This window comes from Hippocampus bargibanti, linkage group LG18 (genome assembly GCF_051943395.1).
Source record: "Hippocampus bargibanti isolate YZ-2025 linkage group LG18, ASM5194339v1, whole genome shotgun sequence".
NCBI lineage: Eukaryota > Metazoa > Chordata > Actinopteri > Syngnathiformes > Syngnathidae > Hippocampus > Hippocampus bargibanti.
Genome location: NC_142751.1, coordinates 8,347,556 through 8,372,206, shown reverse-complemented (window position 1 = coordinate 8,372,206; position 24,651 = coordinate 8,347,556). Strand labels below are relative to the sequence as shown.

At 42.1% G+C, this 24,651-nt stretch overlaps 1 protein-coding gene across 2 annotated transcripts; it reads right to left on the bottom strand.

The window, feature by feature from the left end:
* Window positions 1-1,504: 1,504 nt before the first annotated feature.
* Window positions 1,505-24,266, bottom strand: nup214 (nucleoporin 214). Of its 2 annotated transcripts, none has more exons than XM_089020693.1 (36): window positions 24,083-24,266; window positions 23,277-23,472; window positions 22,515-22,669; window positions 21,885-22,083; window positions 21,733-21,803; window positions 21,602-21,665; window positions 21,416-21,519; window positions 20,889-20,995; window positions 20,750-20,816; window positions 20,538-20,661; window positions 19,367-19,525; window positions 18,897-19,287; window positions 18,396-18,535; window positions 18,230-18,318; window positions 15,938-16,027; window positions 15,719-15,868; window positions 15,488-15,646; window positions 15,190-15,293; window positions 14,943-15,116; window positions 14,597-14,685; window positions 14,438-14,521; window positions 14,042-14,359; window positions 13,751-13,918; window positions 13,460-13,571; window positions 13,284-13,356; window positions 13,054-13,126; window positions 12,664-12,739; window positions 12,409-12,461; window positions 10,772-12,166; window positions 9,768-9,832; window positions 9,493-9,667; window positions 9,263-9,415; window positions 5,174-5,345; window positions 2,361-2,509; window positions 2,146-2,179; window positions 1,505-1,930 (listed from the first exon to the last, which is right to left on the bottom strand). In XM_089020693.1, the coding sequence occupies exons 1-36, from the start codon at window positions 24,122-24,124 to the stop codon at window positions 1,894-1,896; spliced, it is 5,811 nt and encodes a 1,936-aa protein (XP_088876819.1). In that variant the 5' UTR covers window positions 24,125-24,266; the 3' UTR covers window positions 1,505-1,893. The 2 variants fall into 2 exon arrangements, with proteins under 2 accessions (XP_088876819.1, XP_088876820.1); XM_089020694.1 differs by having other exon boundaries at window positions 13,054-13,123.
* Window positions 24,267-24,651: the final 385 nt, after the last annotated feature.

Here is a 24,651-nt window from a genome sequence, read left to right as displayed (position 1 = left end):
GGTCAATTTTTTGCCAATGCTGTGGTGCTTAGTGAGTAGGATTTTCACAGAATGTATAAAAAAAAACTCTGAATGTGCATGTAAGTGATAACATTTTCCAAAAAAGCAAGGCAGTTGGACCTCAATGGAAATAAATGACAGCATTTTTTGGGGGATCTTAAGAAAAATATTGTGCCGCTAATGCGTACAAGCTGGCAGAAGCTGAGGAAATCAAGTAGTGGAGTGTAAGTGGGTGGCCTGGGGGAGCTATTTTTACCAGAATTCCATAATGACAGCTGTCATCCTTGCAAGTGTCTGTGAGGCTTTCCTGCATTTTCCATCACAATGCTGACAGGGACAGGATTAGATATTGCGTCTGCAAATTATTTTGCTGATGTTTTGGAGGAATTATGCAAATAACACATTTCACGGCGTCACAAAATGACGGGTGCGGAGAGAAAGATCAAAGACTTGAGCTGAATTCCTACCTGTGCAATGCTTCTTGATCAAAACATTTAGACAATTCTAATTCAAGTCCAGCATTTTAAAATATCATTATCACCGAACAAAATCAAAAAGTGGAAGAGCCCATCCAGTAATATGTCTTCATTTTCCCCCCAGGCCATGTAAAGTTATGAGCACAACTGCACAACATGGCTGCAGTTGAAACCGGGTGGGAATGTGGATGTCGATATTTTGGCAGGTGGCGATCCAAGGTCATGTTAATGAACCCCGACATTCCCCAAACGCCTAACATGACTTCCGATTTGCCTTTTGGGTGGGGTAGGAAGGTATACTGCCATGACACTTTTACACTGTTTGGTTAACTTCATTTTCAGGGGTGGGAGTGGAGAGGAGCAGCATTTTTACAATGCCCGTTCTAATTTGGGAGACATGGAATGGGGATATATCGCTCACCTGGCAATTTTTCTGCCGATTGATGTATTATAAGTAACACAGGTCAGATGGCACCAGAGGGTGTCTTGCATTTTCTCCACAATATACCGTATTTTCCAGTGTATAAGGTGCACCAGAGTATAAAGCGCCCCCCCCCCCCCCCCCCCCCAATGAAGGGTGCATTTTCAAACTTGTTCCATATATAAGGCGCACAGGACTATAAGGCGCACCCTTCAATGAATGAAACGAGTATTCCAAATATAATATATAAAAATGTCCCAATAATCAAGCACACAACATTATAAGGCGCAACAGTATAGGCTGGGGTTACACAGGGCTTCTACAGGGGGAAATGGAGTCAGTAGCTGCTGACAGTAGTTTTCGAGACCTGTCGTGGCTCAATATTACTTCAATATTACTGCACACCTGCGTATAAGGCGCTGGGTCATCTGTTGAAGAAAATTAAGGCTTTTGGGTGCGACTTATACACCGGAAAATACGGTATATTAAAACGGTGGGACAAATTGACCGGGCACATTTTAGCTTCAGGGATAGCCCTAAAAGATAGATATAAAAGTAAGACTTAAACCATTACTATAAAACTCACTATTATAACTACAAGAGAGCATATTTACCACTGATCAGATTTATTTGCATGGAAAAATATACAACACAGCCATTATGAAGATAATAAAAGTTCCATTTTGTTCCCTCAAAATTTCTATGTGAACATTTTTGACATGTATGTTCAAAAAACTGACTGACAAAAAATCTGGACTATTTTTTTCCCTCCACAGCATTATAATATAAAATGATCATCAAATCTGCCACTTTGAGAATTTTTTTGTCCACGTGAAATTATGAGGAAGAGGTTATTTACCTTCAATGATGACTCACAGCTTTCCACATCTGAAAATATACAACTAAAAAAAAACATTTTTTTTTGGGTCACATTGACGCTTTTTTTTTTCAATCAAGAAATCTATTTAAAACGTAAATTTCGTAGCATCTGGAAAGCTAGCTTCGCCAACCAGCAAAGGTTTGAGAATTTGACCTGAAACAGGCAAAGAAGACAGAGGACATTTTTGACATTTCAATGTATCAGTAATACTTCTTATATTGAACACTGCCATTAATATGAATGTTTGGATAAACTGCAAAAGTGATCCTTTTTCTTTTTTCTTCAATAAAAAAAAACCCGCTGCAGGTGATTTCAGAAGAAAAATGTTAAACAGTAATCTGTGATATTGAGTGTTCATGAAGCCTTACTGGTTTGTGGGGCCAAAGGTATTTCCAGAGAAGCCTGCAAACACAAAGAATTTTTATTCAGCACACACACACACACACACACACACACACACACACACACACACACACACACACACACACACACACACACACATAAATGTCCGATATAATTGACGATGCACATTAACATGTTTTTTTGACAAGATGATGGAAAGAAAAGGGAAAAAAATGGTCACCTCCAGGTTGCGGCTGCTGTCCAAAACCTGCAAAGACGGCTGGCTGAGCCCCAAAGCCCGGTCCTTGCTGAGCCAGACCCCCGAAAGACGGTGGTGCGCTCTGATTGGCTAGCGCCCCAAAGGACGACGCGCTGGATGGCGAAGCAAAACTGTGGCATTGCGGGGAAAGTAAGAACGAGTTAAGGCTTGTAAAAATTTGGAGCCATGTCAATGGTTTTTCATATAACCATTTGTCGCCGACCATATCGACCAATAATGGACTTTGATTCGTGCATTTGAGTCCCAGCTGTGTGTGCCGTTTAACAAAAGCAGGGAGAATATGTACTTGCTAACCTGCTTGACAACTATCATCTTGAATTGACATCTACAATTTTGATGAAAAAAAGGGGTTTTATTTGGATCTTCTGGGCGCCTGGCTACTCATTCTGACAAATGAAGACTGCTGTGTTAGCACATACCTGCCAACTTCTGAAACCAGAATAGCCTAATAATACGCCAGGATCCAGGGGGCATAGGACCAAACGGTTTTTAACAGTACAGCTACTCAAAATGAGGCTAAAACACCATATAAATGTCAAAGATATACCCATACTTAAAGGACAACCGACATCACTTTTTTGTTTCCTAACTGACATCAGAAAAACGTTTTATAGCATCTAAAATACCCAAAACATGCAGTATGATATTTTTATTCAAATGCAAAACACCAATAAAAATGACTCCCAAAAAATTGAGCATTTTCAGAAAGTCCTGCCCCCAGTTCGTGACGTCACGCCAAGACGTCTTGCATTCCTGGAGAATCAAAACAATGGCTTCAGATTCGGAGAATATGCTTTCTTGTTACACCTCCAGTTATGAATATGATTCAAATAGTTCTGAAGAGGAGAGCATACATGTTTGCAATTGATTAAAGAATTTATTCTGTGCCATTTTGAGGCAACATTGGGGGGAAATGTATCACTCAAAAAGAGGCAAAAAATGGCGTCCAAGCTCCTGTTAGGAATTAATCAGCCCGTTTACACAGGCTGATAAATTCCTACCATTGAGCTTGGTCGCCCTCTTCTGGCAGCTTTTTGGTGCAACACGAGATTTTCAGACCAAACATGTAGAGCAAATTACATTGACGTGATGGAAGGACTGCTACAATGTGTCTTTTTTTCGGTCAGGGGCATTCCTTCAGTGACGTCACGAACGGACTCGTCATCAACTCAAAAACAAGACTTCCTGAATATTCAGCGTGAGTCTTAAAACGTAAAATATAGCTATATGGGGTGGAATCTTTTTAAAATACGCTCAGTAGAAGTCATTTGAAGCCATTTTACAAATTATGGACAAAACTTGTCCGGAAATGTCGGTTGTCCTTTAAACTTGTCAATGATGTAAATATCACATTTGCTACTGTTTTAAGAAAACAAAACAAAAATATTTTAGAATCAACCAAACATTGAATAATCAATCTTGTTTGAAAAGTACAACGAATTGTAAGACATTGTTAGTCACTTCCTATGGGTTGACAAAAATAGCTGTCAACAAAGTCAAATTTGAAAGACATTCAGATTCACAATATCCACAATCACGTTTTCTTGACTGAAGTATAACTCCTAGAAATTCTTCGGAGTATTCCTCACAAAATGACTATAGTTTTCTTTTCAATGTCACACATTGTGTTGCTTTTTCTCCGGCATATGCCATTACATGACAATGATAAAAACGATGCTAACTCTTGACTCTCAATTCCAGGAACGACCCGTAGCACGCCCATGCGCAATTCATCTAAACCCTAAAGGATGATAAGAGCTGGCACTGTGCCGATCGCCTGTTCTAAATTTACATATGATCCTTCGCGATCTCGTGTTTTGAATAAATGTTGGCGATTTACTATTTTGACGATTTTTGACTTATTGTTTTTATTGGAAACCGTAATTTTCATTAATGAACTGTAACCCAGAAAGGGATCATGAAGCTGTACTCATTACGGTAAAATCGGAGTAGTTGGCAGGTATGTTAGCCTCCAAATGGCTCTCTGACAGAGCTGTTCTGAATCGCCAAGCTTTGGTGTGTCGCATGAGTCTTCCTGCATGCGCTGTTTAACAATGAGTTTGAAGTGTAGATGTAGACCGCTGTTTACATCTCGCTATAGTTAACTATCTAGCTGCCAAATGTCTGTGTATTTTGCAACAAATAGTACAATTTGGCGGGTTTATGAGGGGGCCGAAGAAACAAATCATTCAAATCTGGATTAAATCCAACACAAATGAACCGACATCAAAATACTTGTATTTTGCAAACAATGCGCGCAAAGGCAGAGGGTGTCAGATGGTGCGTGTTAGGGTACCATGATGGAGGATGGGAATGGGTGGAGGAATGGAGTGAGAAATCAAGGTTTAAAAAAAATAATCCCTTCCGCAGGATTGGCGCTCAAGCGACTCATCAGCAAGCGGATCCACGAGTATGCAAAAACCAGAGAGTGGGAAGGGAAGTGAGACGATTTAATCCCCCCCCCCCCCCCCCCCCCCCCGAGTGAGATTATGGGAAGGGAATAATCTAGTTCGGCACAAATTTGGGTTTGTGGTCTTGGAAACGAATACAGGAGCACATTGGTGATATTGATGGGGTGGTTGGGCCCATGTTGGAACACATGGATGGCATGTGATATCCCCGTTTTGCCCTTTTTCGACACCATTAAGGAATCAATTGCATGGAAATGCAAAAGGCAATACTGTCACTCCAAATTCGCAGTTGTACACAATGAAACACAATGTTATGCTAAACATGAAGAATTTCTGTCCTAAACAAACTAATTTAATTCTTACCCAAATCCGCCCATGCTGGAAGCGGCCGTTCCCTCTCCAAATACCTTTGCAGCGGACGAGCCCATCGTGTTACTGAACGAGGGACTGGTACCAAATGCCGCACTGGCCCCGAATGACGGCGAGGTGCCAAAGGCGGGTGGGCTCCCGAACACTGGTGCGCTGCCAAATCCGCCTGAATTAGGAAGCATAAATGATGGCATGTTACATTTTATTAATCGTAAAAAAATCTGCCGTTGTCTATCCCGCTTGTCCTTAGAGTCACAGATGAGCTGAAAGTGAGAGGAAGTGCATACCCGGCCGGCCGGGACTGGTCACCAGCCACTCGCGCGCAAGAGGCAGAAAAACAACCATTAGCAATATTACAACGCTGTCCTCATAAAAGTAGACATTTTCCCACTTCCTCCTAATATGCCTTTAATCTTAACATTAAAAATATAGTCTTGTAAAAAGATAGTTTGAGAATATTTGGCGGCAACATTGCGAGAAAAAAAAATATGATAGTGGCTTGCAAAGCTTTCTCTGCTGGCCTAAAAATATCTGAATCACAGACTAATTTTAATTATATGTTGACCATGAATTCTTACTATATAATTTCAAATTGTCTGTCAGCTTCCTTTTGTTACTTTTCCCCTGTTGTGCTGCTTCCAGACATGTGTTTTCATATGTAAGCATTTAACCAATCATATTTCAGCCATCATTTGTTACCTGGATGCCTTCTCAATCAGTTGTGAGGGCTCTGTCACATCAAATATGTCAACCAAACTGTTGCTTTAACCCAGGGGTCGGGAACCCATGGCTTGCGAGCCATATATGGCTCTTTTCATGATTGCATCTGGCTCACAGTTCAAACTAAATACATATTCTCACTTTTTCGCTGTTCATTTCCTGTTTAGGCTGCAGTTGGCAGAAAGTGCAATTTGATTGGATGTTACTGACTTATCGGCTAGCGAGCAGTAACTTCACGTATGGAGCCAGCAAGTTGACTTTCATTCCGAGCTGCATAAGAAAATATGTTGAGTTGATTTAATAGCGGTTTTGTTAACCCACAATGGCTGAAGGAAGAGAAGAAATGGATTTGGATGCAGATTTACTGTTAAAGCCATTTTCAAGAAGACTTCAAGAAATGTTGCACATCATTAACTCATTTACTGCCATTCACGAATGTATTCGGGAATTGAAAATTAGACGTAGAGCAGCATTCCGAATTTGTTCGGGTTTTGTTTTTACTTGCTGTGGTGCAGATAAAACGGTGGCCATGGCCTCTGGCAATGTTTTTTACCTTCTACAAGGGGGCCACATTTCCCTTTTGTCCATGTTAGCGCTTTGTTCGAGCTTCAACTGTTGTTGAAGCGCTATATAAACCAATATATGTGTATTGCATTGTATTTTACAGCCGCCCTTATTTCAAGCTCATATAACTCCAGACATATAATTTAGGAATTAACGTTATTTTTCCTGATGAAAGAAGAGAGTCTAAGGTTTCTTACGCTGCATTGAATGTTTATGTGGGCCTAAAACTCAATATTTTATGGGTCCAGGAATTTGAGTGGCAATGACAAAAACCCTGGCACTGGAGTGGACACATTTTTGCACGTCTGGCAGTCAATGAAGTTAAGAAAGGTTGGACTAGCAAAAATAGCAAATAATATTGCAATTTCATTCGGTTATTATTGATGCTTAGCTATCCTTCGCCAATCATCTTCTTTTTGGTGTGAAAGTGTGACTTCTGATCCCATATCATGAATCCACACGATGGTAAAAACTCGAACAGTTTCATTATTCCTTTCAGTTCCTGGCTAACTGTATCCTTCAGTACAGTACGTATAGTAAATCAAACCACACTTTTTACAGTGGTAGCTCTGGATTGATTCAGATGTAGCACTACTAAAGACCCAGGAGTGACATGCATGGCCTTCCACGGATAAAAGATATTACACTAATACTAAGCTATGTGTTTTGGGATGTCAAGCGGCTCATGGTGTGCAACGTGTGTGTTACGGCGGGCGGAACAGCGGGTGTGCTGAAATTACAGCGCTTCGACCAGCACGCCCCAGTAAATAATTGATTGCGCTAATGTAACAAGATTATATTGGCTGCGTGTAGCAGAACGATCGGGCATTGTGGTGCAGTGGGTGGAGGGGCGGGGTTGCTAATATCACACTGAAAACGGAGGAGGGAAGGAGCGGAAGCCCGGAGCGTTGAGACCAACAATGCTGCTTTCAAAAATAACATTAAATGATCAAGTTGCATTTTTTTGTAATTTGGTCATTTGGCGGCTTCCCTGTCCCTATTTGTTTGCTTGAAGCGATGAGGCGAATATGAAATCATTCAAACCGCAGATTCAACGCCATTTGTGTGAATATTAGGAGAGAGCAGCACAAGTGATATTGAATGTGTTGTTTTGAAATCATCCTAATTGGCATAGGCCATGCTCGATTGACTTCAACTCGGTTTGTGCATTACGTGCGACGGGTGAGCGCTTTATCAGTTCGAAAATACTGGAAGCGCCGTTGCGGAAAGAGAAGCAATGATGCAGCAATGCTGCTATGACTGCAGATTTGTTGTTCCATACCAAAAGACACGATGATTTGGTGTTTATGGCGTAGAGTTTAATGAATTGTTTGGCGTCTGTGTCGTGACAAATGATGTGTGTTCAATTCCAGTTGTGCGTAAATGCAAAAACATCTCAAGATGTGACCAAGCTGAAGGTTAATTTGCATAAAATAATTTTATCATCGTAAAAATAAGTTGTTGTCATGTTTAACTCATTCGCTGCCATTCCCAAATTTATTCGGGAATTGAACAGTGTGACAAAGAGTGCCATTCCCAATTTGTTTTCAAGTTTTGGTTTTTCTTGCGGTGGTGCCGATAAAACGCTGGTCAGACCTCTGGCAATGTTTTTCCCTTCTACGATGGGTTCATCATTTGCCTTTTGTCCATGTTAGCGCTTTGTTACAGCTTCAGCTGTTGTTAAAGCGCTACGGTATATAAATCAATATGTATGTATTGTATTTTGAAACAGCTGCCTCAATTTCAAGCTCAGATAACTCCAGACGCATATAACTGAGGAACTTTTTTTCTGATGTAAGAAGAGTCTAAGGTTTATTACGCTGAATTGAATACTGATGTAGTCCTAAAACGCAAGATTCTGTGGGTCCTGCAATTTGAGTGAAAATGACACAAACCCTAGCACCGGAGTGGACATGTTTTTGCACATAGTCTGGCAGTTGAATGAGTTAAAAGGGAATTGGAAGAAGTTTTCAATCGTTAGTTATTCATATAGTGTATCCAAGCAAAGGGGGAAAAAACTGATACCCATTCACATGGAATGTGTTTTTTGTGATTTTGTACATAGTAGATGCATCTGCAATTACAAACGCATGGCAAGTTTGCATTTGCCATGCGTTGCATCTTCAGCAGGTTACGAAAAGAGACTGGATGTGTCACTGAAAGGTATCCAGCTGTAATGATGTTTGCGGATGCTAGAACGTAATTCACATGTGAAATGGTGAACCACCCCACACTCACTGTCATATCTAAGGGCATCCTGGCAGAGCATTAAGACTCGCCCTCCATATGCATGGCTGGGATAAGCAGATAAGGACACTTCCTGAAGCTTGTATGATAAAATGGGAGGAAATGTCATGACGTGGTGCGATGGCCAGTGAACAGGTTTATCATAGTAACAGGACTAGTACTGAACGTTCAACAATTACACAAGGTCCACTACACAAGAAAACTAAACTATAAGTACAATGTATAGATTTTTAATGGGCAAAAAGTTTAGAAAAAAAATCAGTGAAGAGGTCTTCAATTCAGCGGTGTCAAAGTTGAACCAAATGGACTCAAATGCAAGTTTTCAATTTGAAATTATAAATCATCACATGATGTTAACAAATCTCATGAGACTATCTTTACCTGAAGATGACACGTAACGTTACATTGCGGCGTGATTACATGACTACAGGCCCTTACTTTCAAGGGGTAAGTGGACTTTGTTTCAGTTTGGAGTACCCACCGTTTACTGCCGTCACGGCAAGAAAGAAGCGAACAGGGAGCACAAATCTACAAATTATTTTTAGACAGTACCTTGTTTTGCTGGGCTGGCAAAAGATCCAAAGCCCTGGGATGCGACACTCCCCGCACCGGAACTGAATGTTCCGCTCGGTTTCTGCTCTCCAAAGGAGGCCTGTCCAAATCCAATGGGTTTGGTGACAGTACTGCCAAACAGACTGGGTGTACCTGTAGAAACCGCAGTAAGAAAAATAAAAGTTTCAACATAGCCTAAGACATCCTTTCATGAAGCAATTGCCTCATACCAGTCTGAGCAGGTTGCCCAAATCCTACGGCAGAAGCAGTCGGACCAAATGGATTCTTGTTGACGGCATCTTCACTCGGTTTGCCTCCTAGGCCACTGAACAGGCTGCTGCCTGGTGAACCTGCTGCATTGGCTGCGCTGGAACCAAACAGGCCTCCACCAGAAGGCTGCTGCGGCTGAGAGAAGAGTCCGTACTCAGCGTGTAGTTCTAAATATGTGATTTTAAAATTTATATATTATTATTATTTTTTTTTTGAAGAAAGGAAATTAGAAAACCTGTCCAAATACACTCCCCGTACTGGCTTGCTGGCCAAACCCAGATGAAGCAGACGATCCAAATCCTATAGTACAGAAACTCAAGTTTATCAAAAATAGATATTTACCAACAAACACAAAATGAAATTCATTCACTGCCATTCCATTGCCATTATGAAAATATGACTCCAGCAACCCCCGCGACCCTAATGAGGAATAAGCGGTACAGAAAATGGAATGGAATGGAAAATGTGACATGGAACGCCATTCCAGAAATTGTTGCGCCAATCACGAATTTGTTCGGGTCTTGGTTTTTCTTGCTGGGACTGCCGATAAAGCGCTGGTAGGACCTCTGGCAATGTTTTTCCCTCGCACGAGGGAGCAGCATTTGCCTTTTGTACAGCCGCCCCAACTTGCACCACACATTACTCCAGACCTATAGAACTTAGGAATTCACTATTTTTTCTGATAAAAGAAAAGAGTCTAAGGTTTCTTAAGTGGCATTGAATGTTTATGTCGTCCTAAAACTCAGTATTCTGTGGGTCCTGGAATTTGAGTGAAAGTGACAAAAACCCTGGCACTGAAGTAGACACATTTTTGCACGTACGCCAGTGAATGAGTTAATTACAACAGAGAGCATGGATAAATGGGGATGTATCTTATCGTGGCAAACACTGCCAAATGATTAGGTTTTTTACACCATGGCAGCCACACTGCATGACATATGTATAAAAGCTTCGAGCTCATCTCCCAAATCAACCTGCTTCGTAGTAGGCTTGTTTTTGGTCAAATTTGAGCCCACAAATAAATATTCAGAAACAAATTGGCTCCCTGTTTAAATTTCATGGTTCTTGTGATCTTGCCTTGTTGACTTCTGTGTCTGTGACATTTTTTTTAAAACACTTTAAAAATTCTTATCATGATTGTTGAATTTTGCTGCCGTGCTGTGCCAACATTAAATGGCATTAGCGAGCTATTTGTTTGAAATACACACTAATAAAAGCACATATAGTGATTAAACCTACCTGACGGCTGACCAAAGCTGAATCCTGCAGATGAAGATGTGGTGGGGTTACTCCCAAATAGAGACGCTTGTCCAAAAGTGGAGATCTGCCCAAACGCCGAAGTGGTGCTCTGTCCAAACAGTCCAGTGCCGCTGGACGTGCTGGCATTTGTGCTCGTGCCAAAAGAAAAGGAACTGGCGTTGCTTGGAGTCGGTGTGCCGAAAAGACCACCTCCTCCAACAGTGGAGACAGTGCTGGCACTTGTTCCAAATGCCGACTGTCCAAAAGAGAAGCCACTAGGTGTTGTGGTGTTGCTCGCGGGTTGGCCGAAGCCGCTCGGTTGTCCAAAAAGCGACTTGCCCAAACCACTTCCGGTTGATGTGCCGAAGGCGGATGAGCCAAACACCGAGGGGGCTGTGGAGACTGAAGGGGCTGCGGCAGGTTGCCCAAACACTGTGGTGGTCGTGACTGAAAAAGCAGGGACGGTATCCACACCGGTGTTCGCCGCGACAGCTTCGGGGGCAGCTGTCGCATTGACGGCGGGCGTCAAGATGGTAGAGCTGCTTTCCGTTGTCGAGGGCTGAGTGAAAATGGACCCAGGTTTCTCGGAAGTGGGCACCTGGAACGCCGGTGAGGCTACTTGGGATACGGGAACCACAGAGGCGCTCGATGTGAGGTCTTGGGTAGTACCTGTCACGGTGGTGGGAGCCAGGGTGGTTGCCTCCGTTGTTGGTACTGAAACGGGAGCGTGAGGAACAGGATCGGGGTCTTTGACGACGGCCGCATCTGGTGATGGCTTGGGGGTTTCTAAGGGTGTGATTCCCTCAACAGAAGGCTCTGGAGAAGGGTCTTTTTTATGTGATGGCAGCTCTGAAGGTTGCGGGGTCGGTTTTGGGTCTTCCTTTACTTCTGCAGGGGCTGCGAGCAGGCTGCTAAAAGACGTGTGCAGCCCTGAGGCAGGCGTGTTGGATGTGGTGAGGCAAAAGGTCAGCTTGGGGGGCGTCTCAGGAGGTTTGAACAAACTACCAGACTTGGACAAGTCGGCTCCCAGAGAGTCTCCCGCAGACTTTTGATCATTCCCAAAGTTGAATTGTGCCGTTCCTTTGGCAATTGCAGCCCCTCCAAAGGTGAACGTGGTGTTCGCCGGGGTAGATTTGATGAAGGAATCTTTAGCTTCTTCTCCTTGTCCGACACGTAGCCCGGAGAAACTGCCCAAAGTTTCTCCGGCAGTAGTTTTAGGGAGTTGAGGTTGCGTTGAAATTGAAGAAACAGGTACTGGCACTTCCAAAGATGGTGGTTGTGTGGCTGACGCGGGAACAGTTAGTGATGGAGAGGGGGACTTCGACTGCCCCTCGACAGCCTGACCGAATATCATCTTGCCATTTCCAACAAAGGAGAATTCATTCACATCTTTCACTGAAGAGACATAAAGAATATTAAAAGTAATGTGAAGTGCTTATTTCTGAAAAGAGTGAACAGTTTGGCGTTTTGAACAACTGTGAGTCAGGAAATTTACATACAAGATAAAATGGTAAAAGAGCTGAGCGAGCAAAAAAATCAATACCCTAATAGTTGAGGGGGAAAGGTGACACCTAGCAAATGATAAAAAATTTGAGAAAAAAAAATATACGGTATGTTTTTAACACATTAATTAATACCTGTAGGTATTCCAGATGCCGGTGTGACCGATGAAAAACTGAAGCTTGAGGGGCTGCAAAAGAACAAACCATCAAAACACTAAACGAGAGAGAGAAAGAGGGAGGGCCACAGAGAGAGAGAGACATAGAAAATGCATAGAATGTAAAGAAACGATTTCACAATTAGTCTTTCTTTTGACAACATTTAACTGCCTGTTCATAAAAATAAATGTACTGTATTAAGATTGTCATATTATCCTTCGCAAGTGGACTTACGTAGAAGTGAAGGCAAAGCCTTTGATAACACTCGATTCAGCAGAGCTTGCAGGTGCAATAGATGAGTCCAACTGACCTAAATGACATATCCACATATCCAAGAGGGGTTTATTATTTTAGATAGAGAGAAAGTGAAATAGAGAGAAACAGAGATAGAGCAGGAGAAAGAGAGATAGAGATAAAGAGAGACAGCGAGCTAGATAGCTAGAGATAGAGAGAGATAGCTAGATAGATAGCTAGCTAGATAGTGATAGATATAGATCGATAGATACATAAACCCAAAATAGTGGCATGACAACATAAAGTCAGAATTTGGTGGATACATTAAATTATTCACCCCAAAAAAACAAGCACATAATCAGACTGCACAAACATACAGTATGCACTCACCAAACATGAAGCTCGCTTGTGGTGCGCTTGTGCTTTCATTCGGTGGCTTTTGAACTACTTGTCCGGGGTTCTGCTGAGCAAAGTTTTAAAAATTACATTATAAACCAAAATGACTTGGATTGTATTCAAATTGACAGGTTTTCACACTATTCTGTATATGAAGGGTTTTCCCATCCGCAGTTGAGTAAATAAACACCCCGGGATCATATTTGAATCTTTTGTTTTCTTACTCGCTTGGGCAGAATGGATGCACTAGAAGCAGGAACGTGCAATGGCACAACGGCAGAGTCAGCTGGTGATGAGCTGCAAAATAGAAGATCAAAGAAGTACGTTTTAGAGCTTAGAGTTGTTTTCAGTGAGAACAATTAAGCTACAGGTCTCACTGCGTTATGTGAAAGAAAGATACCCGTTAATTGCCGGGGTTGACACAAGAGGCCCTTTGTCCTTCAGTTCCTGGACGTTGACAACCTGAGGCACGGTTTTTAGGGTAGATTCCGTCAAGGAGGTGCTGACGACAGCTGCAACATCGACAAATATTTTATATTGATTTATTTATTTTTAAATAACTCAATTGCACGAGTTTGCTGTTGCTACATATTGAAAGCAAAGTGCAGCGGAACAAGTCAAAGACGTGATGAAAAAAGAAACGGGAACAGGTTGAAATTGAGACAAAAAGTGTTTTGGATGTTCGCTTTACCCGTCTTCTGATTGGCCATCATCCTGCGAAGAGCCGCGCTGGCAGCAGCCTGTTGAGCTGGGATGGTGACAGGCACGGTCCTCTCAGCAGGCGGCGCTCCATGCTTCACCGTTTTGGTGGCGAGGGCGGTGCTCTCAGCGCCGCTCAGGTTAATCTTATTTGTGGGAACTGAAATGACAGTTAGATGACCAGCATTTTTTGGAGAATTGAGGTATAATGTTACACCCAAAAAAGATAAAAAATATTGACTTGTATAAGAATAAAATGCTAATATGACAATATTTGACTTACTTGGGCTGGCAATAGGGCTCAGTCTGAAGCCCATGCCAGGTACTGACTGCATTTTGCTTAGTGGTGTCGACTGGATAGCCCCGAAACCAGGCTGGATGGAGGGTGTCCTAACCACTGCGGGGTGTCTGGGATATGAAGGAGTGGCAGCAGCTACGGGAAGGCGCTCTGGCTGCAGCTCCTCTTCCTCCTCCTCCTCTACCTCCACTTCTAAGTGAGGCAACCGGGACTCCATAGACTGCGAAAGGGACGAAGAGGAGCTCACGTCGTCCAGGTCTTCGTAGTATTTCGGCGACAGGAAGGCCGAACGGGACAGGTTGGCTTGGGAAAAAGGAAAGGATATTGCGATGATTTATCAATACAGTTTCTTTGTCCATTTTTTTCATCCTGACGGAGTACCTGGCGCAGTTGAGCGAACAGGAGGCATGTGCCCCTTTGACAGGAAGTGACGCAGCTGGGACTGTTTAACTGGCGATATCTTGACTGGAAGGGAAACAGAGTCCATATTTTGAGCTCTCCCATTTGTAATAGCCACATATGCAATGCAATCATTTTTACCTGGTGATGGGGTTTTGGCTTTCGGTGAGGCCGTGTCCAGGCGAGCTTTCAACAGAGCATCCCTTAAACTGTCGAGTTCACTTTCCATACTGTCGAAAGACAACAAAATATTATATTATAGCCTCAACTTTGAAAAGGGGACTTGAGCACATTGGTCTGAAGGGGACATACTAGTGAAAATAATTGGTGAGGGTGTGTATGCCTCAGATATTACAATGGCCCAAAGGATTGGCAGTGGTTTACGATAATCTAGAATTTTCTTTTTAATGTTATTTATAATGATGTTAGATGTCATGTCGGTGTTCTTGGGTATGGTAAATATTTTTTTTTCTTGTATTTGACCCACGTTCCGGAGGTGGCTGCGTTGAGGGTGGCCGTAGACGTGCCCGTCTTGTCGTAGAGATGCAGCGAGGTGAGGTCGTTGACCAGTTCGTCGAGCCTTTTCTTCTGCTGGTTGATGATGTACAAGTTGTTTGCCAGCGTGGTGAACAGACCCTCACGCCCAGGCACCAGCATGTGCCTGCCAACATGACATGTAATCAACAACAGGCTAATGCTAAGTCAGTAACTGATTCAAGGAGTTTTCTGTATACTTCTTTTTCTTCTTCTTCTCCAAGTGTTTCTCCCATTCCACATCCAGAACACCGTTTACATCTTCTACAGCGAACATGACGTACTGGTAGAGCCGGCGAATCTCCTACATGGTAAGCAATGGACAGCAGATTTTAAGGTGGGTCTTATGTGACCATTTTGCACACATCTCTTTGTGATATTTGATAAGAAGCACAAAATATACGTAGACTGCCGTTACGGTCAACACGTCAGCTGCCCTATGCTCAACAGTTGTTTATTCCGAAAGGACTGACATCTAATAGGCTCCAGTGTTTTCACCTTGAGCTGTTCCTCACTGCGTGGGTCCAGGGGTCTTTTGTACAACAGCTGCCTATAATTTCGGTCACTACTGAGCTCACTTTGGGACTTTGCTTCCTCCACCCCGGCGAAACCTTCCAGTAACGTGGTCTTCAGTGTGCCGATGTCACTGTGCAGAGACTGGATAAGATACATTTTTAGGGATCCAACCAGTCACTAAAATGTCTTTTAGCGCTTTCCTGAAAAACGTACTTCGGTGGTTTCCTTAATCTCCAAAGTGAAAATGTTCAGGTCCTCCGACTCTTTCCTAAGTTCTTTCATCTCCTCGTTGGTTCCAACCTTAAAGTCTGCCATTGAACTCCTCGCCTTAAAATCCTCCAGTTCCTTTTGGAAGTGTGAAATCTGAGGAGAGTCCCAAAGGGAATACAATTAAAAACCATACATGGGTTCCCTGGGAAGAGTCAACCTCACCTCCTCCAGTATTCCAGTCATGATAGGATCAGATTCCTTCTTTGGCTGAGGTTGTTGCTTCTCCACCGGCTTTACTCCGACTGTGGCTGCCTGCAACAGGAGGCCAGAAGATCATATATCATTGACAATTTAAAGTCAATGATTAAGCCAGTATAGTAACTTTGAATGAGTGGGAGAACTCCACATTTGAATTTCCCTCCTATGTAATTTAATTAAAGTATCATGATTATGCAGGAATACGATCTTTAGAAATTACACGTCGGGGTCAAGAGCTCAGAACGACGTCATTGTTGTACGTCTTCTACATAATCACATAGTAGTGTCCCATTAGGGGCTTTAATCTTGGATATTGATGAGAAAAGGCTCTGTCAGACGGCATTGAGCTGCAGAAGTACAAGGTACCGACCAAGTCTTCTTGTATGCTTTGTTTTTTAGTTATTAAAAATGACCCACAGTATTGTTTGCAGGATATGCCACGGCTTTCATCTTGCATCATAAAGACTGAAGCTACAATGGAGGATCAACAAAATGGAAGCAAAAAATTACAGTTGTAATGCAATCCCAAAAATCTGAATCTAAGGGAGACACAGCTAAAGAGAAATGTAATTAATCTATGTTGGAAAGTCAAAACAACTAAATGAGATGAGAACCGAAATGCTCATATGGATGGATGCAGATTCTAACATAGACCTTGTCGAAGATAAGCTGCTTTAATTTAGGGAGATTTTGAAGCGTTCTTCACTGAAAGGGCCTGTTAAAGAGCTGTGACAACAAATTATGTGAAAAACATTGATCAACAGTTATGGTTGAACACAAATGCTAATAATATGCTCCGTAACCATATTTTACCATTTAGTCATTGCACAACACATGAACAAAAACCTGAGGAAGAAGCAAATAAAGTCAATATAACCGCCTTTCCTTTTGACAGCGGATCAGAGACATTGTCTAGAAGGTATAAATGATCAACAGCATAAAGTTCTTCCTGTAGGAGTTTGAAAATGATTAATTTGTGACAAATAAGCTAAATCAGCAACATTGGAAGCTTAAAGCTGCAACAGTGGAAGTTTATGCAGCAATGATGGAACGGGAAGCTCCGATCTCAGCCAAGATTAAAGAATGAGAAGACAGGCTTCAAACACCTACAGAAACAGGTTTAGAAGCGTGGGCTACAACAGAAGCAAGCTGGATAAAGGTAAGCACTAAGTTGAGACACTTGACAAGGTTTTGCTCAATCCAAGAGAAGGCCATTGTAGCAGCAATAGAATGCATAAAACGAGATGAATAGCTTTTGAAGCAGCAAATATTGGAACAGAAACCCAGGCTGATAGATTTCAAAGGAAAGGAAGCTAATGCAGTCACAGCAACAACATAAACTCAGGTTTACGGATGAAGCAGGTTGATCAACAGCACTGGAAAAAATATGAAGCTAAGAACAGAGCCAGAGGCGTTGCATCATATGAAAGACAGAAGTGTCAAAGATGAGCTAAACTAAATTATGCAACACAAAACAAGAACATGCCCACTCAAGAGCAATGCACATGTAGAGCAGCCAAAATATGTATACACACTGGACGCAAGACACCACAATCGCACACTAATCTTGAGTGCAATCCTCTCAAAATGGTAAGACATAGTTCTTGATTAAGCGATGGGGTCATTCCACTTTGCCACGACAAAACATGACAGGAGCTCCAAGGTTTAGTTGCAAGCGTGTGGTGCATTACAGACTGAACCAGAAAATTCACAATCTACATTATTTTCCGGTGTATAAGGCACACCCAAAATCCTTCATTTTCTTCAAAAGATGACCCTGCCCCTTATACGCACATGCACCTTATATGTGAAGTAATTTTGAGCCACAGCAAGTCTCGCAATTGCTGTCAGCATCTACCGACTCCATTTCCCCATGTAGAGGAAGTAGTACATAACCTCAGCCTCTATTGTAGCGCCTTATAATCTGGTGTGCCTTATTTATGCAAAAAGTTTGAAAATACACCACTCATTGGGATTACAGTACTTTTTTGTTGGTGGTTTGTAATTGTCACTTAATTTATTCTGTAAAATAAAGTGGATTTGGAAATTGCACACGATCAGACTGTCAGAGAGCAGCAACATGCTTGTACATGCTCCTACGCTTAATATGTTTGTCCTCATTACATGCATACAAAATAAACCATGACTTGCTAAAATAACAATGATGATAATTATAATAATAATTACAAAGGAAATAGCTGAAAGGAAAAGAAGATCATCATTATTATGATTATTATTATTATGATTATTATATACCTGTGGGGTTTGGATGCGACCCTGGAGGGCTGGCGATGGTTTTTGGAGTCCCGCAGGTGGTGTGCTGGTTTGAACTGGACGTACTGGAGCTGAAGTGAAAACAAACAACCCAATTTATGAAAAGGAGTAGGCACAGAAAACATTGACATTTAATACTGGTGCTTACTTGACACTGTGGCTGGCTTGGTGGTGGCGGTGACACCAGCGAGAGCAGGTACATTGCCGTTTGAGACGACACCTTTGGTCATCGGTGTCACAAAGGAGAAAGATGGTGGCGGGGCTGCCGGAGTTTCTACTGCTGAAAACCTTGGGAATGATGGACACCATTCATAGTAAGAATATAAAACTGACAGCTGTTGATTGTTATCCACAGCTTCCACTTGTAGTTTAATCTTATGGCATACACTGAACATCGAGAAGGTCAAAACTGTCATACAGCTGTAAATGTCACTGCAATATTTGTCCTATAAATGTAGTTTGTTTTAATTGGTTTTATAACCCTAAAATGTATCATTAGTTTTGTTTTTACTTAATTTCATTCATGTTTTTTTTATTTGAGCTTTGTTTTTTTTTTGTTCATTAACTATAAAAACATTGCGGTGATGCTACCATTTTACAGGATCACCCTACGGAAAATGCAGCTGACATCTTGGAAATAAGGTCCTACCTGTCATTCAAATTGAGTTTGAACGCATGTGCGGAAGTGGTGAGGTTCTGGGGCATCGAGGCTGTGACTTTATTAGAGGGGGTGCTGAAAGAGAATGCAGAGGGAGCCGAGGGGGCTTCGGACGGAGGCTTGGCACTGGCAAACACGAAGCCCGAGGCCCCAGAGCCAAAAGCTGCGGACGAACCCAAGGAGAAGGCGGGAGGGGCCGAGTTCCCACTGACAGACGGTAAGGAGAAAGCAAAGGCCGATGATGATGAGGAGGAGGAGGAGGTAGCAGCAACAAGGCTAAAGGGCGGAACAGATGAGGAGCCGTTCGCTGCAGTCACTGCGATTTTGGGGATGGCAGACGGGAGAAGTGCGGCAGATTTGGAAGACTGCATTGCAAGACAACCTGAAAAAGACAAATAATCCTTTTTATAAACTTTTGTTTTACTTTTCACATATGTTGTGTGTATCTGTAATTTTCCCACCTGGCTTGGGGGGTCTCTCGCCCTCTGTTGTGAGGGCAGCACAGGTTGCGATCAGCTGCTTGACACCGGCGTTGAGGTTCAGCAGTGCAAAAGGGCAAAGCAATCCCTCAGTGGACAGCATGAGCAAAGTGGGAGCCGGTGGCAAGGTCTTTTCATCGCCTTGAGAGAGTTGGGGAATTTAAAAGGAAGAAACCAAACATGCTTCACGAGGTGGATACAATCTTACTGAGAATTAACTAATCAAAGTCAGGCATGTTTTGCAAGCACTACTCTTGTACCAAATGTTATCGTGTGTCTTCTCCTAGACTGTTTTCATCTTCTTTCACAGTTGTCTAGTAGTATATACTGGATACATTCATCTATTGTAAGACTATTCGGCGAATAATAATATAAGTAAAATGCACAAGCCACGGATGTGTTGTAGCTTATTATCTAAAAGAGTGCCTGCTATGCTTAGCTAACAGATCCTCATTGCAATTTCAAGAATAATCAGACCAAACCGTTATCAAGCCTTCCTGATGGGAAAAAAAATGCATCAAATGACAATCCAAGATTGCCAAGGAATGGGTTAAATTGCTCCATGTCATTTAACTCATTTACTGCCATTCCCGAATTTATTCAGGAATTGAAAAGCTTGACGTGGAGCGCCATCCCTGAATTTGTTCGGGTTTTGTTTTTTCTTGCGGGGGGTTGACGATAAAGGGCTGGTCAGATCTCTGGCACTGTTTTACCTTCCACGAGGGGATAGTGTTTGCTTTTTGTCCATGTTAGTGCTTTATTAATGTTTCAGCTGTTGATAAAGTGCGATATAAAACAATATGTATAGCATTGTATTTTGTACAGCAGCCCAAATTTCAAGCTCAGAAAACTCCAGACCCATATAACTTTGGAGTTATTTTTTTCTGATGAAAGAAGAGAGTCTAAGGTTTCTTCTGCTGAATTGAATGTTTATGTCGTCCTAATACTCAATATTCTGCGGGTCCTGCAATTTGAGTGCAGATGACAAAACCCCTGTCACTGGAGATCCCCCATCATTGCAATTTCAAGAATAATCAGATCAAATCCATATTCTAATAAAAAAACCATAAAAGGAAATAAACCAAGCTTGCTATGAAATGGGTTAAATTTATTCCATTCATTTAATGAGCTAGCTATAGCAGTAGGGACTCACTGATACGGATCTCCTGCTGGCTGGTGTAGTCAATGGCTAAGCCGAGAGGCAGTGTGTCGTCACTCATCTCAGAGACAGGCAGCTCAGCCCTGCTAGCGTCCTCCAGCATCCACAGCTCCCAGATCTTTCAAAAAATGAAATAAAATTCCAGAAGTTCACAACCAGAGTATCAGACATTTCCCACCATTTGATCCATGGAAACTTTGAAGCACCTTGTCATCTTGTCTGGCGATGACGCTGACTTCGATGGAGGCTGCAGACGCGGCCAAAAGAAGGTTCCTGAGTAAAAGTAAAGCGTGTTTCAAAATGGCTGCAGGATGTGTTCTCCGTCATATTTTGAGTCATTCTCACCAGTCTTCGATGTGACTGAGGAAGTAGTGGTGTTGTCGCTCTGTACAGCAGCCATATACTGTGTCACTGAAGTTCAGGTACTTTGTGTCCACCTTTTCGTCCTTTTTCTTTTAGAATAATATAATAGGTCATACTTTGTTCCTTTTCGGGTTAGCCAGAATTTATTGATCATGGCACCAAACGTTTTTAGAGCTGCCACAGACTGGCCAATGCGACTGAATTTGATTGATACAGAGCGTGCAGGGTTGGAAAACTACATTTCTTAAGTCGATGTGCGTCGGTCACTAGTTTTTCAGGTGATACAAAATTTGAATCGAAGGTGTACTATATGGCTATGTCATAAATTACAACAAAGCCTGTGAGTGTTTAATCACGGCCCACCTGATTTCTGAAAATGAGCTATGATTGGTCGTAACCAGAAACTGTACTTGAGGGAAATTCACCGACTGAAGGAGTTTGGGAGGAGGGGTTGTTTGAAACTTTTCACCCCCAAAAAATAAAGGAATATTGTTTAAGAATCCACTCACAGGTATGGTAATCAACACAAGCTCGGGTGGAGTCTCTGTGGAGCCATCAGCTGCAGCGTAGACGACAGCAAAGGAAAATGTCCTCAACCACAACACGTCAAGAACTGTGACAAAAAACAAAGAGGATCATGATTACTTTTTAAAACGACATACATTGAACATACGTGTACAGAAAAATAAAGTTACCTTTGACTGGGTCATCAGAGGTGTAAAAGTGGGGACACGGAATCACTTTCTTTTCCTCAAGGGCCTTTTATTCAACCAAAACGAATGCCAGTTAGCATTGATCTTATTTTATTCATACCATGTGGACTTACTGGAGTATACTGGCTGACGGTGCCATTCATTTTCCCCACGGCGACTTGTTTTCCTTTGGGGCTCCAGCAAACTGGGGAATGACACCACAAAGAAGCCAACGTTAAGCAGCAGATATATTGTGGTTAAATGTGGTGTGAGGTGCCTTGCTTACGGCACGTAACGCCGCTAGAGGCGGGGAGAGCGGCTTGAACTCGGACGTCGTCTGCGATGTCCATGACGGACATGCTGCCGTCAGATAGACACACTGCCAACATGGACGCCTGAGCGGGATTCCACTTGAGGTCCAGCACCAGAGTCTCTGGCGGCACTGTTGGCTGCCACGAGGCAAAAGGTAACTTTTGCGCTTGTGCCTGGAAAAGAGCGCAAAATGGTGTGTATCAAAGTAAAATAGAGCCTTGAATAGTTAAAATTCATAAATTAACAGTGCCCCACCTTTGGTGTTTGACACGAGATGTTAACATTAAACTAGCGGGTGCTAATTACAGGGTTTTGATACATTCCGGGGTTTAAATACACATCATTTAATGTTCTATTTGTTTGAGGCTTGAACTGGGTGTGTCACAAACAAATTGATCTTTGCCTCTTATTCTGAGACCTACCAAAAGGAGTCTTGTTTTTGTATTTTTGGCCAATGTTCAATTCTTCACGTAACTAAAAAAAGCTTTGCACATTAAAACGAACGATTTGTGAGGGCTGGCAATATTTATAGTTGCTGTCCCAAAAAAAGCATGAGACCCAAAATTGTTTTATCTTAATTCAGCCTCCCAATGCACGAGTTTACCTGGTTAACGAAGGTGCGGACGTCGTAGAAGCTGATGAATAGTGTGGCCTCCCCAGAGACGGTGCATACAGATAAAGTAAGCTCATCACTGTTGAGAGCCAAATTATGCAGCGTTGAATCCACCTTCACTTCCACGAGTGCTGATATTCCTTCGACTACAAAAAAATAAAAATATTTAAATGAAGACAAATGCAGTGGCATCTTAAATGAAGGATTCCCGATCATCAGAGGTTTTAATGTGGAGTTGCAATCCATCACATGATCGCTTTTGTGCTTGACATTGTGGCCAAAATATAAAATTTTGAGGTGTTATGTATATTTTTTTCTGTAGCAGACAGCAAACAGTTCTTTGGAGGAAAATAAAGTCTTGTCAAGCCAATTTGATATAACGTTGGGTCATAAAGTCTCAAAAAATATACAATCACTAAGATCCATGGTTAGCTCAGCAAGTCTCACGACTTATAAAAACAAGGCAATATAAAGTAAATATGATAGAGCATTATAGGTAATGTACATTCAAGACTTCAAACAGATACAAAGTATGAAAAATGTGGATTGAAGCGGCCTGAATGTCACACATTGACAATGTTCAAGAATAAGATGTTAAATGTGCAGGAATTAATCATCGTGGGCCTATGATAATGTTAAGTAATTGAGTTTTCGTTTTTAAATAAAATGCTTTGAAATCAATTAATATTTAGTCATGGGGTGAATTAAATTCAGTGAAGTTGCCGGTATTACTGAATTTAAGACTATTTGTACCTATTGCGTTGGAGTTTCCGTCCTGTTTGTCAGCAGCGAGGATGTCTTGCGTACGGTAGACCTTGAAAATTGCACCCGAGCCGGCGAACGTCAGGCCAAACTTGTTGGAGACGGCGAGCAAGCTGGAACGCTCTCTTGGCATTTCACCTGAAGGCTCAAAGACTTTGGCTTTCTTCATTTGACGGAACTGGAAGTCCTGGAAGCAAGAATCAGATGTTTTCAGAAAACAATCAATTTTCTCTGACGCTTGTCCTCATTATGGGTGAGGGCTAGCTGGAGACGATCTGAAACGATTTTGTGCAAGAAATGTGTTACACTGGATAGAAATATGTCTTCCGAGGGGTACATAATATACAAAGCTATCTACTGGACTTACAAACATTTAAGAAATAACAGTCTGGGTAGTGAACGGTAAATTTGTCGCACCTGCAAAAAAATTGTCAAAATAATTTCCTTTTTCTTTCTCTTTAGTCAACGTCAAACTTCTGGGGTTGCAATTACATCCATTTTGTCATGTTAATGCTGTCAGAAATGCCCCCAAAACTCAATTTTGACCCCCCAAAAAGTATGCAATGGTAGGTTGTTTTCCCTAGTGAGCTTCAGTGCTTGCTAGCAAGCACCGCGTTTAAAGTTACGTTAAACACTAGAAGCCGGCTTCGTTTATAATAAGCGCACAACTCCGGAAAAGCGGTTCGATAAAACAAAGTCAAGTGTGGGTCAATTTAAGCGAGTGTTTGATTGCTAGTACCAACAAGCTAGCTCATGCTAACGAGTCCATGCAACACTGAAAGATAACCTGAGCTTACCTTCATCTCCCTCTCGGGAGGTGAATCTGTGTCGTCGCTCATTTTCAAGCGTGCTGGTAAAATTACTGTTCTGGAATAAGCTCTTCTATTCCAAAATTCATTTACTCGGGTGAAAATGTTGAAGCGTGCTTCATTTGTTGAAGTGATGTGTCGTTCGAGACAAGAGGAAGCCGCTTGAGGAGCCTACTTCTCCCCCCGCCCCCTTCGGTGAAGCCGCACGTGATTGGTCAAAATCTTTGGTAAAAGACGGGACACACACACACACACACTGGGGAATATTCAGTACAATATACTGTACTGTATTGAGATGGGTATTTGTTTTTGTACTTTATTTGATTTTTTTGTTGTACTCCACGTTTTATGTTCATAAGAATATAAATAAAGCCATATACATTTATAAAATGGTATATTGTATGTTTTTTCAGCCTTTCGTTTTACAAATAATTTGGCACTATTTTTGGAAGTCAATTAATTTAAGCAACAAAAAAACTGAGGATCAATTTGGGAGCCTAGAGAGCTGGCTCTTTTTGGTGAGCCGATGCAAAAGAACCGGCTCTCTAAAAAAAGAG

What these genes read in the sequence shown, in the direction of transcription:
- nup214 (XM_089020693.1), bottom strand. Translation starts at nt 24,124, where the DNA reads ATGAGCGACGACACAGATTCACCTCCCGAGAGGGAGATGAAG. An exon ending in CTCAGTCACATCGAAGACTG is followed by an intron (nt 20,817 to 20,888) that starts GTGAGAATGACT and finishes ACTTTTACTCAG; the next exon opens with GAACCTTCTTTTGGCCGCGT. An exon ending in TGGGCAACCTGCTCAGACTG is followed by an intron (nt 9,416 to 9,492) that starts GTATGAGGCAAT and finishes CGGTTTCTACAG; the next exon opens with GTACACCCAGTCTGTTTGGC.